This window comes from Chiloscyllium plagiosum, chromosome 18, assembly GCF_004010195.1.
Source record: "Chiloscyllium plagiosum isolate BGI_BamShark_2017 chromosome 18, ASM401019v2, whole genome shotgun sequence".
In the NCBI taxonomy this organism is placed as follows: Eukaryota; Metazoa; Chordata; class Chondrichthyes; order Orectolobiformes; family Hemiscylliidae; genus Chiloscyllium; species Chiloscyllium plagiosum.
Window position 1 is genome coordinate 20,884,187 of NC_057727.1, and position 17,259 is coordinate 20,901,445.

At 39.7% G+C, this 17,259-nt stretch overlaps 1 protein-coding gene across 13 annotated transcripts in view; it reads left to right on the forward strand.

Moving 5' to 3' along the window:
* The window catches only part of atp2b2 (ATPase plasma membrane Ca2+ transporting 2), an 819,963-nt gene that overhangs the window by 629,803 nt on the left and 172,901 nt on the right, over positions 1–17,259 (forward strand). For all 13 annotated transcript variants that reach the window (XM_043707907.1, XM_043707910.1, XM_043707911.1 and 10 more), the window contains 2 exons: positions 1,544–1,758; positions 2,985–3,227. In XM_043707907.1, the coding sequence (XP_043563842.1) occupies positions 1,544–1,758; positions 2,985–3,227 (458 nt within the window). The remainder of the gene's footprint in view (positions 1–1,543; positions 1,759–2,984; positions 3,228–17,259) is intronic.

The following is a 17,259-nucleotide window of genomic DNA, read 5'->3' on the forward strand; positions in this document are numbered from 1 at the left end:
CAACCTTCCAGCTCAGCACTGTCCCCATGACTTGTCCTACCTGTCTATCTTCCTTTCCACCTATCCACTCCACCTTCCTCCCTGACCTATCATCTTCATCCCCACCCCCATTCTCCTATTGTACTCTATGCTACTTTCTCCCCACCCCCACTCCTTCATCCCCACCCCCATTCTCCTATTGTACTCTATGCTACTTTCTCCCCACCCCCACTCCACTCTCATTTATCTCTCCACTCTGCAGGCACCCTGCCTCTATTCCTGATGAAGGGCTTTTGCCTGAAACATCGGTTTTCCCGCTCCTCAGATGCTGCCAGACCTGCTGTGCTTTTCTGGCACCACTCTAATATAGGCTCCGTGATTAGCACTACTGCCTCACAGCACCAAGGACCCAGGTTCAATCCCATCCTTGGGCGGCTGTCTGTGTGGAGTTTACATATTCTCCCCGTGTCTGCATGGATTTTCTCCACTGCTTCAGTTTCCTCCCATAGTCCAAAGATGTGCAGGTTAGGTGTATTGGTTGCACTAAATTGTCCATAATGTCTGGAAATGTGCAGGATAGTTGGGTTAGCCATGGTGAGTGCAGAGATATGGTAGGGAGGTTGGTCTGGGTGGGATGCTCTTTGGAGGGTCAGTGCGGACTCAATGGGCTGAATGCCTGCTTTCACACTGTAGAGATTCTATGATCAGGACAGTTCTCAATAATGCCAAAGTGAAGGGAAAGCAACATTTATATGTTTCGTTGGCAAAAAGAATTTGATCAGTAGAGGTGTTGTCATAGAGAATACATAGTTAATAATGATTGACTGTCACCCGTCAAACATTGTTTACATTTTAAACAAAGCAGGTTGATTCTCATTGGCGGGTCATTGCCTTCAGAAATAAACCAGTGAATGGCTGTTATCTACTTTGGTGCATTTGAAATGTAACTATTTGAATTCAATCAGAAGCAAAAACGATAGCATTTAAGTGTTTCCATAGGTATGCCCCGATTACAAGTTGTAACTTCGACAGAAGTTCAATAGCAACTTCTTGACAAACAGTGTTAACGGGATTGACACAACATGTCCAAGGTTTCTGCTCTGCCAAAATTATACATTTCATTAACTTGTGTCCTAACCAATATTCTGTTTAAATTCATCATGTGCCGTACTCCAACATTTATAAAAGCTAAAGTTCTCTTGGGTTTGTTATTATTGTATTGACACCTTTGGGGAATTGTTTATTTAACCCATGAGTAGTCTGTTCTCACATTGTTCAAGGTCTTTACATTAAGTGAATAACTTTACAGAAAGTGAATAACTGCCAAGCCTTGTTTTTACTGTCACAGAATATATTACCTCACACTTACCTACATTAATAGCATTTACCACCTGCCTGCACATTCTGTGAACCTGTCTGTCTTCCTGAAGTCATTTGCAGTCCTTCTCACTATTTGGTAAATCTCCTACATTGTGTACCTAAACTTCTCAGCTGAAATGTTAAACATGAAGCAAATGGCTGCTATAACACTGTGACTGAGTATATTCTCATTGAATTTTTCTAGGGTTGGTGATGTCGGCAATCACGGTTATTATTCTTGTGTTGTACTTTGCCATCGATACTTTTGTGATTCAAAAACTACAGTGGCTGCCTGAATGCACACCGGTCTACATCCAATTCTTCGTTAAATTCTTTATTATTGGTGTCACTGTACTTGTTGTGGCTGTCCCAGAGGGTCTTCCACTTGCAGTCACCATCTCACTTGCCTATTCTGTGAAGGTATGGATATGCTCACTTACACTATACTATTAATTTCAGAGATAAACTTCACAGACTACTTTCCTCCATAATGCGTTTTCAAAGATGTAATCATTTCTGTTGGCATCAAGTTGCATAATAGAGATTTTGTAAGTCCAGTAGTTGAAATATAGACTGAAGGATGCTTGAAGTGAACTGGAGAAGAAGCAAGCTGATATCAATGATCCCATTGAGGCAGTGAATGAATAATAAACAAAGCCTATCCAAGTGTTATGCTTCAACTATGTAATTTATATTATCAATGAAGTACTTGTAGTATTAAACAGCCTTGATTGGATTAGCTTCAGGATGTGCACATGAGGCTTCCTTTATGTTGTCTACATTGAGATACATAAATACTATGATTGAATCAAAGATCCTGAGAACGATTTGAGGCATGTTATAAACTTTTTAAATAAGTCAAATTCTAAATTTGGAAAGGTTTGACTTGTGATAATGTAAAGCTGAACGGGTAAGTAGGCTCTGCACTTGGTGATTGTTCCAGAAAAGAACAATGGGCTTGATTGTTGTGAGTGCTGTGTTTCCTTAATTACAAAATGACAGTCAACATTGGGCAAAAAAGTACACATTTATCTGTATCGTTGAGTGTATATGAAAATTTTCTAACCAAAATAAGTGCATGTGCCTAAAGCAGTGTCACTCTTCTCACTCACTGATAGGTTAAATAAATTTGTCCCCAAACTTTGTGATAAGTTTTGAGGGTATTAACTTCACATTGAGAAGAATATGAAGAATATCAAATGATTAAAACTCATAACACTGTTAAAATTGACGGACCCTTCTATTGCAAGCGTTTGATTCAAATCTCTGATTTGGTCCATATTTATACTCTGAATTCCATCAGAAAGGATATGATTTATTCTGCTTAGGTTATCAGCCGAAGTAATGAGAAATCAAGATGTCAAGCTAAGAGGAGGAAGGGAAGGTCACAGATTTCTCCGAGGCTATGCTTTAGTCTCCACTTTCTCTCAGCAACAGAGTGTGGTTTTATGAAGGTTTTTGAGATGTCCCTGCTCATTCTCTTGGCCAAGGATTCAGGGGATTTATCAAGGAAGCAAACTGAAACAAAATATACAAATTGAAATTGTTCAGTCTTGAAAGTCATTAGCATTTCTGTGTTATAAAAGATCTCTTCAGAATATTGATCTGTAATTACTTGTTATTGTATTGTGCCTCCTTTTGACTAGAAAATGATGAAGGACAACAATCTAGTGAGACATTTGGATGCCTGTGAGACCATGGGTAATGCTACAGCAATCTGCTCTGACAAAACAGGCACTTTGACAACAAATCGAATGACTGTTGTGCAGGCGTATGTTGGTGATGTCCATTATAAAGAAGTCCCAGATCCTGATGCTCTTCCATCAAAAACACTGGACATGCTTGTTAATGCAATATCTCTCAACAGTGCTTACACTTCCAAAATACTGGTAAGTTTTTCTTTCTTATTAGTGTCTTGAATGCTGTTCTTGAGTGACTTGTTTTTTCAGGAGCAAAGTTGTTTCCAGGTTGCCATTTGATTATTGGACACAATGGCTTAATGGGGCAGGTAATGTCAGCAGATTCAAGAGGGTTGAAGATTTTGCAGAGGAAATTATTGATGAGCATAAGAGGTGCTGATTGGCATTTTGTGAATTTTTGTATTTACCAGAAGGACTGCGGTAGTCTCTTCTGGACTGCGTTTTTCCAACAGCTTTCAAGCAAATGGCTCATTAGTTCTATTCTCAGTAACATTTGAATGCTGTTTGTTAATGTAAATTAATCTTTGCTTGATGTTATTTCTGACAAATAAAATTGGTCGTATCACATATTTCTGTATCAGAATCATTTTCATTGAGATTTTCAAGGGATCCATGTTTTGTGGCCCATTGGGATTTTGTTCATGATTGTGTTCCTTTTCCTTTGTGTTCAGGGTTTCATGATTAGACTTGTCCTTTAGTAGGTAATATTCCTAAGTTCTTTCTGGCTAAACCATCCAGTAATAATTGGCCAGAACTACAGGTCTCACAGTCACCCTTTTGAGCTTATAGCATTCTACATGGTGCAAGAGGTTATATCAAGAACTATCATACTTTCTAAAATTTTTGTCATAATGTTACACTGTATGTAGATAACTCATAGGTAGTGGATAATCTTTTCACATCGCAGTGTCATTTTGGTAGCTTCCATTGTTATTAGCAAGATCAAGAAACTGCGTATTTTCTTATTCTGTAATGTTAATATGATCAAATGAACTCTTCAAACCCAGACGAGGTCAAGAAGATTTGTTCAGATTAGATTAATCAATTCAGCTGTATGTGCCATCAAAATACATAGAAATTAAATCATAGAAGTGGGCTATTCTGCCTAAATGGTCCATATTGTGCCGATCCAGATGAAAGAAAATACCTAAGATTTAACTACTCTATCCCCATATCTATTCAACCCCTTTTCCTTCATTGATCTATGCAATCTAATTTTGAATGTCCCCATTGTATTAGGCACAATCTCTAATCTGAAAATAAAGTTTGTTGTGCAAATCGCTATGTGAAGAAAAGCTTCCTGTTGTCTTTTTTCTTTTCCCTACTTGTCCTCATCTTTATCTCCCTTTCCCTACATGAAGTATACATGCATATACCATGCCATCTGAGCTCACAGCAGGCAATTCTATTCCCCTAAGCACCAATCCATTCTTGGACCTGTTGTCAATTTCTTCATAAGCCTAGGATTCTAAAGCACTGTTTTCTTACTAAGATACTGAGGACATTATCCACAATGGATTGTATTACACTTTCCATATTTATACTCTTTCTCTCTCTCTCTCTCTATAACTCCTGCAATTTCTGTTATTCTTTCTGAATACTCTTCTGCTCTTTTCCCATTTATTTTCTCCTCAGCCAACACTATCACCTCCTTTATTTCTGGATGTATTATGTCCAACTTCCTCACAAATATTTTCCCATTTAATGTGATATTTTTTAAGATGAAGGGTTAAGTTGTATTTGAGAAATGTTTCTTATATTGTACTCTAGGGAAACACTGAGTGATGTAATATCAAGGGCCATTCCAAGCCTCAACCTTGGTATCACTACCGTAATGAAGAATTCAGTCTCTTACAATGCTACCATGGATTTATCTTTTATTTATAATGTGCTGAATGATAAATGCTGTATATTTTAGATGAAAGGGGCAAATCAAATGCACCCTCGTTAAAGTTTGTCTGTTTTTGTAATCGTGTAAATTAAAAGCTTGAATACTCAAATTAGAATGGATTCAAGTTGGTCATTTATGACTCTTCTCCACCAATCATTATCAACTGGTTGGAAAACAAATTGAAGGAACTGATTACACTGACGCCAACAGAGGCTCATATCTGTCAGGAATAGGCCAGTGATTTTTGACAGAAATGTAACAGAAGGAGGTTTGTTGCCATTATAAATGTTCTGCAGCATCAAATCCATCTCACCTCAAATAACATGGCAACATATGCCTCCAGTGCAAATGCAAGTGAGAAAGCATCAAAGGTGTAGCTGACAAAGGAAGATGGCAGCTGACAGGACAACTGCCTGTCTAGATCTTCCCTGTGGGCAATAGCAATGGCATGATAATTATAAAAAGGTTTTTGTGGAAATTGTTCCAACTACCTTGCAGAATAGGGCATGTATGACCCTGTTTATGTAACAGGCAATCTTTAAATCACTTCGTATGAAACAGAGGATTGTGTTAACCAATGGTTTACACTCCACCTGACTAGATTTTCTGTTGTCTTAGATAAGACGACCTCCTTTGTATTGGAGTACTATTGCACTCGGAGTTCTACAATATAAACGTGATATGAGATTTTCACGCTTGAAATGCCAATAGTCATTTGAGTGCATGAATCTAAATACTCGGGATAAACTTGGAACAATGAGCTCTAAAGTTTTATTGCAGAAGACAATTCTGAATTAGGATTGAAGTAGAACTTATATGTTACAGAGTGCGAAAGGCTGATATTCAGTGTCACATTTAATGAGAGAAATAGATGTAAAATATTGAAACAATTTCCTTACATTCAAAACTGTGGCTTCTTCTCTGAGCAGCATAATTTTAGATCAAATACTTCAGATGGAACTGTATGAGTGGATGGTTGATATTGATTTTGTGATGGTCCCCAAAGAACTACTAATTTTCAAAAATACATTCAAATTCTTGGTGTCCAATGTAAAGGAACCATACAAGAAAATGTAAGGTTTTAACATTTTTACTGCAACAAGCAAAGTACAAGCAATATTGACTAAACATTATTTGATTGGTGACTACAAAAAAGATACTGTTTTTTCATATCTTGATGTAACAATAACCACACCCTACCGACATATATTAAACATATAAAAGCAATCTCACCACAGGACTCCAGTCTTTGCAGGAAACAGTCCACATTCTCTTCCAATGTGGGAGGATTAGAAAGTAGGATTAGCAAGAAGAATCAGCAAAACCAGAAATAAAATTCTGTTGATTTATGAGTGGGTAAGGATGAAATTGATCAATGTCAGTAACACAAAGCTTCTATCTAATCAGCAGCCTGTTTAATGATGCACTGCACTGTATTCCCATTGACTTACATTTCATGGTAGTCACGTGTTGTTTAGATTGAATATTTATTGCATAGTTATCTACAGAATAGAAAGCCTTTTAGTTCAATTAACATCAGTAATAAATTACATATTTTAATATTCTATCAATTGATGGCCATAGTATAAAATTTTGCATGAGTATAAATGATAAATTAAACCGGGTCACATTAAATTCAGGAACACTTGAGCACAGACTTGCCGTAATGCTATTATCTAAATGTTCCGATTAGGTGCAGCCACCCATCAGCTTGAACATCATGCCCCTCTGTGACTGTAAGTTAATCAGAATGCACTCTTCCAGTGCAATCATGAGAGCTGGCCTGCATTTACAGGACACAATTGAAGGGTAGAACAAAAACAGCCTGCAAAAGCACAAATGCCAGAGCTAGGTAGAAACCATTTTATTCCATCTGGCTGGCAAATTAGGAAAGGGAATTACTCTGCTGGAACCCAGATATCATTAATGCAGTCCTTTGTGATATCTTTCAAGGACAAACAATGAGATCTGTCTTCCTGGCTGAAATAGCACTTCACAAACCATGCTAATGTGCCAGTTTCCCTGCACCGAGCCACCATCTGTAAGCTTTATCTTACACAAAATATTTGATAAAGAAACTAGGCTATTGTTCTTAAGACACGGTCATACTTAGCAAATTGACAGTTTGAACTTGAATAAATCATAGAACTAAAAGGACATCTCACAGTGTAGTGAACAGAAGGAAGTGAAAAGTCAGGGGACCAAAACAGTGTTAGTGCCAGAATTGCAATTTAACACCTTTCTCATTAGGATCACCAAAGGAAAGTGTTTTCAAAACACTTTGTGTAGCTGCTTCATTTCTCATTTTTATTTCAAAGTGATTTTGCTTGTGGTTGATGTAGATGCTGTTCAACTGTACAGTTGTATTGAGCAGCATATGATCGTCTACAAAATGTTTTAGTCAAGCTGTGCTGGCCCTGATGATGTAGCTGTGACCTGTGCAGAAATGAAATGAAGGCTGAGCATGTGTTGGCTATGAAGGATTGTGGTGCACCATATGCTATTTTGGAATGGTTTTTGTTTCTCCTGATGGCCAAATCGTTGAGTTCTGACAAGATTACTGTTTACTTCCACTTGATGTATAAATGTTTTGGAGCAGTAGAGTCAGTGAGTCATAGAGATGTACAGCACAGAAACAGACCCTTCGGTCCAACTCGTCCATGCCGACTAGATATCCCAATCCAATCTATCCCACCTGCCAACACCCAGCCCAATTCCGTGTAAACTCTTTCTATTCATTTAACCATCCAGCTGTGTTTTAAATGTTGCAATTGTACTAGGCTCCACCGCTTCCTCTGGCAGCTCATTCCATACACAAACCACCCTCTGCATGAAAACATTGCCCCTTCGGTCTCTTTTATATCTTTCCCGTCTCACCCTAAACCTATGCCTTCTAGTTCTGAACTCCCCCACCTCAGGGAAGAGACTTTGTCTATTTATCCTATCCATGCTCCTCATGCTTTTATAAACCTCTATAAGGTCACCCCTCAGCCTTTGATGTTCTAGGGGAAACAGCGCCACCCTTTTCAACCTCTTCCCTATACCTCAAATCCTCCAACCCTGGCAACATCCTTGTAAATCTTTTCTGAACCCTTTCAAGTTTCACAACATCTTTCCGATAGGGAGGAGACCAGAGTTGCACACAATATTCCAAAAGTGGCTGAACCAATGTCCTGTACAACCGCAACATGATCTCCCAACTCCTGTACTCAATACTCTGCCCAACAAAAGGAAAGCATATCAAACGCCTTCTTCACCAGCCTACCTACTTGCGACTCTACTTTTAAGGAGCTGTGAACCTGCACTCCAACGTTTTTGTTCAGTAATACTCCCGAAGACCTTGCCATTAAGTGTATAAGTCCTGCTAAGATTTGCTTTCCCAAAATGCAACACCTTGCATTTATCTAAATTAAACTCTACCTGCCACTTCTCAGCCCATTGGCCCATCTGGTCAAGATCCTGTAGTAATCTGAGGTAACCTTCTTCACTGTCCACTACATCTCCAATTTTGGTGTCATCTGCAAACTTGCTAACTATACCTCTTATGGTCACATCCAAATCATTTATATAAATGACTAAAGGTGGTGGACCCAGCACTGATCCTTGTGGCACTCCACTGGTCACAGGCCTCCAGTCTGAAAAACAACCCTCCACCACCAGCCTCTTGAGCCAGTTCTGTCTCCATATAGCTAGTTCTCCCTATACCCCATGAGATCTAACCTTGTTAACCTGTCTCCCATGGGGAACCTTGTCAAATGCCTTACTAAAGCCCATATAGATCATGTCTACCGCTCTGCCCTCATCAACCCTCTTTGTGACTTCTTCAACAACCTCAATCAAATTTGTGAGACAAGATTTCCCACACACAAAGCCATGTTGACTATCCCTAATCAGTTCTTGCCTTTCCAAATACATGTCTGTCCTGTCCCTCAGGAATCCCTCCAACAACTTAGCCACCACAGAAATTAGGCTCACTGGTCTATAGTTCCCTGGCTTGTCCTTATCACTTTGTGCTAAATAGTGGCACCATGTTAGCCAACCTCCAGTCTTCCAGTACCTCTCTTGCTGAGATACAAATATCTCAGCAAGTGGCCCAGCAATCACTTCCCTAGCTTCCCACAGAGTTCTAGGGTACACCTTATCCATTTTTTATGTGTTTCAAGACATCCAGCACTTCCTCCTCTGTAATATGGGCAAGATGTCACCATCTATTTCCCTACACTCTATATCTTCCATGTCCTTTCCCATAGTAAACACTGGTGCAATATGCTCGTTTAGTATCTGCCCCATCTCCTGTGGCTCCACACAAAGGCTGCCTTGCTGATCTTTGAGGGGTCCTATTCTCTCCCTAGTTACCCTTTTATCCTTAATGCATTTGTAAAAACCCTCTGGATTCTCCATAACCCTATTTGCCAGAGCTATCTCATGACCCCTTTTTGCCCTCCTGATTTCCCTTTTAAGTATACTCCTACTGCCTTAATACTTTTCTAAGGAGTCACCTGATATATCCTGTCTATACCTAACATCGGCTTTCTTCTTTTTCTTAACCAAACCCTCAATTTCTTTAATCATCCAGCATTTCCTATACCTACCAGCCTTCCCTTTCACCCTGACAGGAATATACTGATGATGTCACTTGAAAGTACAAAAAGTCAAAATCAAAAGTTTAAGCTTGCATTTTTAGCATGTAATTTTGTTAATTAATTAAGAAAGCGAATTGAATTTTATTAGAATTATTTTTTAATTAGGATGGCCCTTGACACCATAGCATCATTTGGCCATGTCTGGCATCACCAAACCCTGGCAAAGCTTGAGTTTAGGGAAATCAGGGGTATAGCTCCACTGGTTAGAATCATGCCTGGCACAAAGGTTATGGTTATTGGAGGCAATCATCTCTGCCCTAGGATATTGCTACTTACTGAAGCAAATGTATTAGACCCAATCATCTTCTGCAGATTTATTTCCATTGATTGCTATGGTTCTTGTGGGGTGCTGGGGAGAGTGGGATGGCATGGGGCTGAGTTCTAATTTGCACATTCATGGAAGCAATGCATGTCTAATGTGCAGCTGCCTCAGTCAAATTTGATTTCAGTATTGAAATGGCTACAACATGTCTTATACACTCTGCTCTGAGTAGGAGAAGGTCTGAATTTACCAAACGTCTTCAGAGAAGTAGAGTATCGATTTTGGAAAGATAAGATATATTTTTAGAGAGGTGAGGTAGCTTTTGGACCTCTGGGAGAGTTAAGGTGCCCTTTGAGAGAAAAGAACAATGAATGTGCAAAAACACTTTGGAACTGTCAAGAGAACTGGCAAGTGTGAAGGTAGTTAAATCCCTGTCCTTTAGATATTTGAAATGAGTTGCAATGTTAAAAAGAATCAGTGCATATTTTCACTCTATCTGTTGATTTAAGCTTGAGGGTTGTCACGATAGACTTTTGCTGCATGATTAATTTCACAACCTTTCATTATCACAATGGAGTGCCAGTCATTTTCCAATTTATTTGACAAATCCAAGTGAGGTTAAGCTCTTTGAATGGTAAGATCACAATATTTTGTTTTATGAATACATTAAAAGACATTAATGATTTTTGAGAAGATTTGTAGCTCAGGTTGATGATAGTGATAAAAGACATCAAATGAAATGATTTTTAAAACAAATTGAATTGTTATTTTAAATAATGAAATAACGAGTAGACACTTAAGCAATGTATTTAATTGTGGCATGAGTTCGGAGATCTACCAGTAGTGGATACTGAAAATGCATAGTGTCAAGGCAAAGGGCGATGGGTGAGGGATGTATGTTGGCACGAGTAGGCATGAAGATAACAGTGCCTATAAAGTAGTATAGGTGTGAGTAAAGGTGCAGCGATTGGCATGGAAGGCATGAGAATCAAAGAGAGCAGGTGGGGTGCATTGCTTGGCATGGAAGGTATGAGGAAACAATGGTGTGAGTGAATGCATGAGTTGGTATGAGTTTGAGCAAAGGCATGAGTGTTTTCAGAGGAGTGAATGTCTGAGGAATGAGTGTCAGAGTGCTCTTTGTTTTTTGTCATTTCTTCAACTCAGGGAGAGTGAAGTGTACAACATTTGCTGGTGAATACGTGAACAATTATACTGACAACTGATTTAGAATTGGCAGTTGAACTCACAGGGTGGTGTATTTGCAAGTAGAGGAAGTTACATAAGTTAGTACACAGGACCCTGATTTAGCAGGCAAGAAGAACATATGCAGACACTGGGCTTGTTTCAACTCAACAAACTCGGTGGCTGGTTCATTTCCCAGGGCAATGCACTGGCCAATCAGAGTCAACCTGCATGATCTAAAATTTAAACAAAGCCTGGTCAAATTGTCAATCAAAATTGGTGCCTGCATTCTCCAAGGCAATGCCTTTACCAATCCGAGTCCACTTGATATATCAGCATTCTATTCTTACACAGATTAAATGATGGTTTCCCCTTGACTTGGTGTTCTTGTAAATTGTCCTGATGAGTGTAAGATGAGTAGCTTTGAGCAAATCTGTTTTTAAACAATTTAATAAAAAATTAAAAGATTCAAAAATAATAAAATAAGTTATTTTGTGTAATACAATGTGGCATTTGACCCATTTAACTTTGGCAGGACCCAATACAACATTATCGATGGTAGGAACAGGTACTGCTTTCAATTAATAGTGCACTTCCAACCAAGTAGGGGCATGAGGGGAGAGCATTGACTTTAAGGAGAATAATAGTGTGAGTTTTAGGAACAAATACACAGAGCCAGATTTAAAACACATTCAGTTATAATTGCACATCTCCCAGTGCACAAACTCTGTACTGTGGGATGAACAGTGAATTCTGCCAGTGTGGAAGTCTATGTGACTAGACATGTCTCTGAGTTTACAATATTTCAGTACAGAAATAGGCAAATATGCTATCAATTACAGCATAATTGCTGGCACATTATTGTAGATTTAATACTTATAAATGCTTTGATGTTTCCCAAGGTCAGCATACACATTCTAGAAACAATTGACTCAATTTCTCTTTTAGTCTTATGATTAACAGGATTAACATCTGAAGTATATTGTTACATTGGGTCAAAAGTCTAATTAAATTTTTTTAAAGTGACATGCATTTAAATTGGCTACTATAGAGTCATTTTCATAGAGAAGTATAGCACGGAAACAGATCCTTCTAACTTGTTCATGCTGACCAGATATCCTAACTTAAGCTATTTCCATTTGCCAGCATTTGGCCCATAGTCCTCAAAACTTTTTATATACCCATCCAGGTGCCTTTTAAATGCTGTAATTGTCCTAGCCTCCACCACTTCCTCTGGCAGCTCATTTTGTACATGCAACATCCACTGCATGAAAAAGGTGGCCCATAGGTCCCTTTTAAATCTTTTCCCTGGCACCTTAAACCTATGCCCTCTCATTTCAGACTTCCCAACCCTCTGAAAAAGATCAGTTACGCTGTCTATGCCCCTCATGATTTTACAAATCTCTGTACATTTCCCTTTCAGCCTCTGACGTTCCAGGGAAAATAGCCCCTTCCTTTTCAGCCTCTCTCCATTGCTGAGTGTGTGCCTTTCGAAAGAACTGAAACTTGCTGCATTTGACATTTTCATTGTCAGCAACCTGGAATTCTCAGTCATTACTCAATAAGGAGCATTATTACTTCTGAGTTTGAAAAATATATGCTCAAGTCTCACTGCACTGCAGCACTGTGATGATGTTGCACTGTTGTGTGTGCTAACCTTTGAATGAGTTTTTAAACCAAGGATCCGTCTCTCGGCTGGTCTGAAAAGATCTCATGATTTAAAAGAAGAGCAGAGATATTCTCCTGGGACCGTGGACAACAGTAATCCTTCAGCCATCTCCTAAAACTGACAATCTTCTCATTTATTTTCCTTTGTTACCTGTGGAAGCTTGCTGTGCAAAAATTGACTCTTATTGCAACAGTGGCCACACTTCAAAAGGGCTTATTTGGCTTTAAGTCACTTGGGTCATCTTGAACTCATAAGCGACAATGTAATTGCAAATTTTTCTTTGGTTTAAATCACTTATCTCAGAAAAGTGGGGAAGAGTGTTTTTTTCTGAGGCTTCCTAAATCATCATCAGTGGTGGTGCCTTGCAGATGAGAATGACTCTCTTCTACTCTCAGGGTGAGTCTGTAGGTAGCTGTACAGACCGATGTGGCTCCTGCAGGCACTGTTACACTTGAGGCGGAAGGTGGTCATGGGAAGGGGGTGGCTGAGGCGTTGGTGCGGTAGTGCACTCCTTTCAATGTTTTCACCCTGCTTCCACTTTTTCCCAATGGCAAGTGCAGGACACCTTCCTGGATACCCTCCTCCACTTTGAACAGTCTTGGGCCAGTGATTCCCAGGTGTCAGTGGGAATGCCACACTGAGGCCTTGAGGGTATCGCTGAAGCGCTTCCTCTCTCCACCACACAAACTGACATGACAGTATAGAATTATCTGATAAACTGCAACTGTCACATTAGTATTTAGGTTAACTCTCATAACATGAGGATGAGACATGGGTCACACAGTATTGAAGCAATCCATGAACTTTCATATCAGCTTCTGGTATATCTGAATGTACGCTACAATCACAGTCACTTGCTTGTCTTGCTCAAACTAAGCAAACTTGATCAACTGCAGTATGGTCCTCAAATGTTGTGCTGCAAGAGGACTCAGTAGGATTGAGACTAAGAGTTTTACAACATAAGGGCATATGCCATGATGTGGTGATGGCACCATGAACATGCCCTTCTCCAAGGAATAACACAACAGAAACTGACCCTGGAATATCCCTGTGTTGCAGACATGTTATCAGAACTGTGCGGTGATCATTCTAGTTTCTGTGTGCGACAGGTTTTAATTACAATGTTTTAAAACATCTCTGCATCAAAGATCACCAAACATCTACACTGTGCTTATCTCAGTTGTAGCTTCTGTGGTGTCTGTTGACTTATTTCTGAGTCAATACCTAAGCTTAACCAATCAAGCACAATCAGTTCTTAGACTATCATAATCAAACCCTGAAAGTTTAAACACTACACCTCGCATCATTTGAGCCTGTTGCAGAAATGTGAGATGTCAGCAATAATGTAATCACCTCTAATTATTAACCTCTACCTTCTGTCACCCTACCCAATCCTCTCAAAGATGGAATCCGTTTGTGTTAATGGGAAATGGGCTTTGCTGTGAATTAACTGGGAGGTGATCAATTCAGTGGGTTCACCTTGTAAAACAGAAAACTATGGACAGGATTTTCATTCCAAGTTTCTGAACCCAGCTATCAGGCTCCAGTTGGGAGCAGAGAACTATCACAGTTTAGGACAGTGGGTGAAAATGGAGGGACAACCAGAAATCTATTTTTAAGGATCAACAGGCTGTGGGAGAAAGCACTTCAAAATGAAGGTTCCTTCTTTCTCATTTTTTATGAGTTGAATTTTTAAAAATGGATTTTGCGGTCCGGCCACTGCCATTGCCTGATATGGGGAGGCGACGGTCTAGTGGTATTAACTCTAGACTTTTAATTCTACCATGGCAGATGATGGAATTTGATTTCAAATTTAAAAAATCTTTAAGAATATACTGTTGACCATGAAACCATTGTCGATTGTCAGAACATCCCATCATTGAATCACCCACTATCAATATCCTGGGGATTACCATTGATCAGAAACTCAACTGGATTTGTCATATAATCCCAGTGGCTACAAGAGCAAGTCAGAGGCTAGAAATACTGCAGAGAACAACTCCATTCCTGACTTCCCAAAGCCTGTCTATCATCTACAAGACATAAGTCAGGAGTGTGATGGAATACTCCCCACTTGCCTAGAAGGGTGCATCTCCAACAACATTCAGGAAGCTTGACACCATCCAGGACAAAGCAACCCACTTGACTGGCACCACATCCACAAACATCCACTCCCTCCACCATTGATACTCGGTAGCAGCAGTGTGTACTATCTACAAGATGCACTGCAGAAATTCACCAAAGATCCTCAGACAGCATCTTCCAAACCCATGATCACTTCTGTCTAGAAGGATAAGGGCACCAGATATATGGGAACACCACCATCTGCAAGTTCCATTCCAAGCCACTCACCTGACTTGGAAATGTATCACCATTCTTTCATTGTCGTTGGGTCAGATTCCTGGAATTCCCTCCCTAAGGGCATTGTAGGTCAAGTCACAGCAGATGAACTGCAGCAGTTCAAGTAGGCACTCACCACCGCCTTCTCATGGGGAACTAAGGATGGGCAATAAATGCTGGCCAGCCCCCAGCGATGCCACATCCCACTAAATAAATAATAAAAAGGAACAGGAGATTGGGAGGCGCTGTAATGCTTCAACTGGTGGCTTGTGGCTACTGCAGCATCCAGCAGGAAGGAAGGCCCCTGAGCTTGCCTGGAGATCCAGGCCCCAGGTTTACCACTAGGAACCTACTTCAGGCAGGTTTACCACCTCTAGGAAGTTGGGGGCTGATGGGAAAATCCTCCCTCTGGTCCTGGGCCAAGTGGGAGCTTAATATCAAGATTTCAATGACATATTGCTGATGGGTATGTCAGTTCCCTATAACATATTCTGACTGGTGGTGCCAGAGGATAAACCTGTTAGACTGTCTATTGATAACTCATGTTATCAGCAAGTAAAAGCTTCTTGGAACTATCTCTCACCAGCTTAAAATGGAATGTATGTTACCTTGCTGTATGGCCAGACACTATGCAGAATTCTGCGGAATAACTGGTACTGTTAAAACTTTAGAATTTTTTAGTTCAGTTAACAGTCTACGAGAATGCTTTTTAATTCTCAGGATGTGAGTGCAAAGCCTCTCATTGGGTGGCACGGTGGCACAGTGACTAACACTGCTGCTTCACAGTGCCAGGAACCTGCGCTTGATTATAGCCTAGGGCTACTGAGTGGAGTTTGCACATTCTCTCTGTGTCTGCATGGGTTTCCACCAGATGCTCCAGTTTCCTACTTCAGTCCAAAGATATACAAGTTAGGTGGATTTGCCATGCTAAATGCCTGTAGTGTGCAGGCTAGATGGGTTAACTTTGGGATTATGTGGATAGGGTAGGATGTTGCAGACTTGATGAACTGAATGGCCTCTATCTGCACTGTTGGGATTCTATGCTCTCCTATGATTTATTACCTATCCACAATTGCCTTTGAGAAGATGGTGCTGTTTCCTTTTTGAACAGTTGCTGTTCATGTGCTGTTTGATAGTGAGTTCAAGAACTTTGACCCAATGACTGCAATAAATTTCCAAGTTGGGAAAGTGCATAACTTTGAGTGTTGATGCTACAGGTATTTGTTGCCTTATCCTTCTAGCTGACAAAGATTGGGGACTTGGGAGGTGCAATTTAAGATGGCTTGGTGAGCTGTCGCAAGGTATCTTGTATATGGTATACACTGCAGTTGCAATTAGCGAACTGACGTGGAAAGTTGATCAAGTCATGTGCTCTGTCTTGGATGATATCAACTTCTTTATTGTTGTCAAAAATGGAGCCGTTCAGGTGAGTGAAGAGTATTCTGTCAAACACCTCATAGATGGTAGAGAAGTTCTGTGGAGAGCACAATCTTACAATTATATTTAAATAGCTGTCAGCCTGCCTGAGAATACTAAGAAATGCATCATCTAATTTAATTCTCATGATATCAAATAAGTCTGCTGCAGGTAGGATAAGTTTGATATGAGACATTAATCTGTTTGAAGAAGACATCTGGCTTCTTCAGGTTAATATTCATGAGAGGCTGAATTACACTCAAGGAGAGTAATTTAAATTTTAGCTTGCTCAACATTCTGGAATATTTCTTCGAGTGCTGACTTCTCATTGAAGTCCCATTGGAGTGGGATTGTCTTGCAGTTTTATGAAATGAATACAGGCTGAAGTTCATGTTTCAGAACTAAGACTGTAACAATGAGCAATTGATCTAAGGTTGACCAAAATAATCCAAAGGAAGTTATTATACTGATACAATACAATACAACTGAGGGTCATGTTGTATATCCAATACAGGATGTACCTCTGTAATCTACCAATCTGAAAGCTGAATGTTATTGCCAGTCTTTTTACCGGATTTATTGCGTACAATTAAAACTGGAAGTGTTCCAGCTGTTTTGACTACATCAACTGCATGTTAACAAAATACAAAACATGTCGGAGCACAGTAGGTACACTGCTCTCTGGGAAGGGAGAGTCTAGGTTTACAGTTTAGAATTGATGGAGAACAATAGTGCAACTACTTTATAGGTCTGAGCAAAACTACATGGAAGAAAAAACAGCAGGTAAAGTATATGAGCCAGTCAAATAACTTAACCAG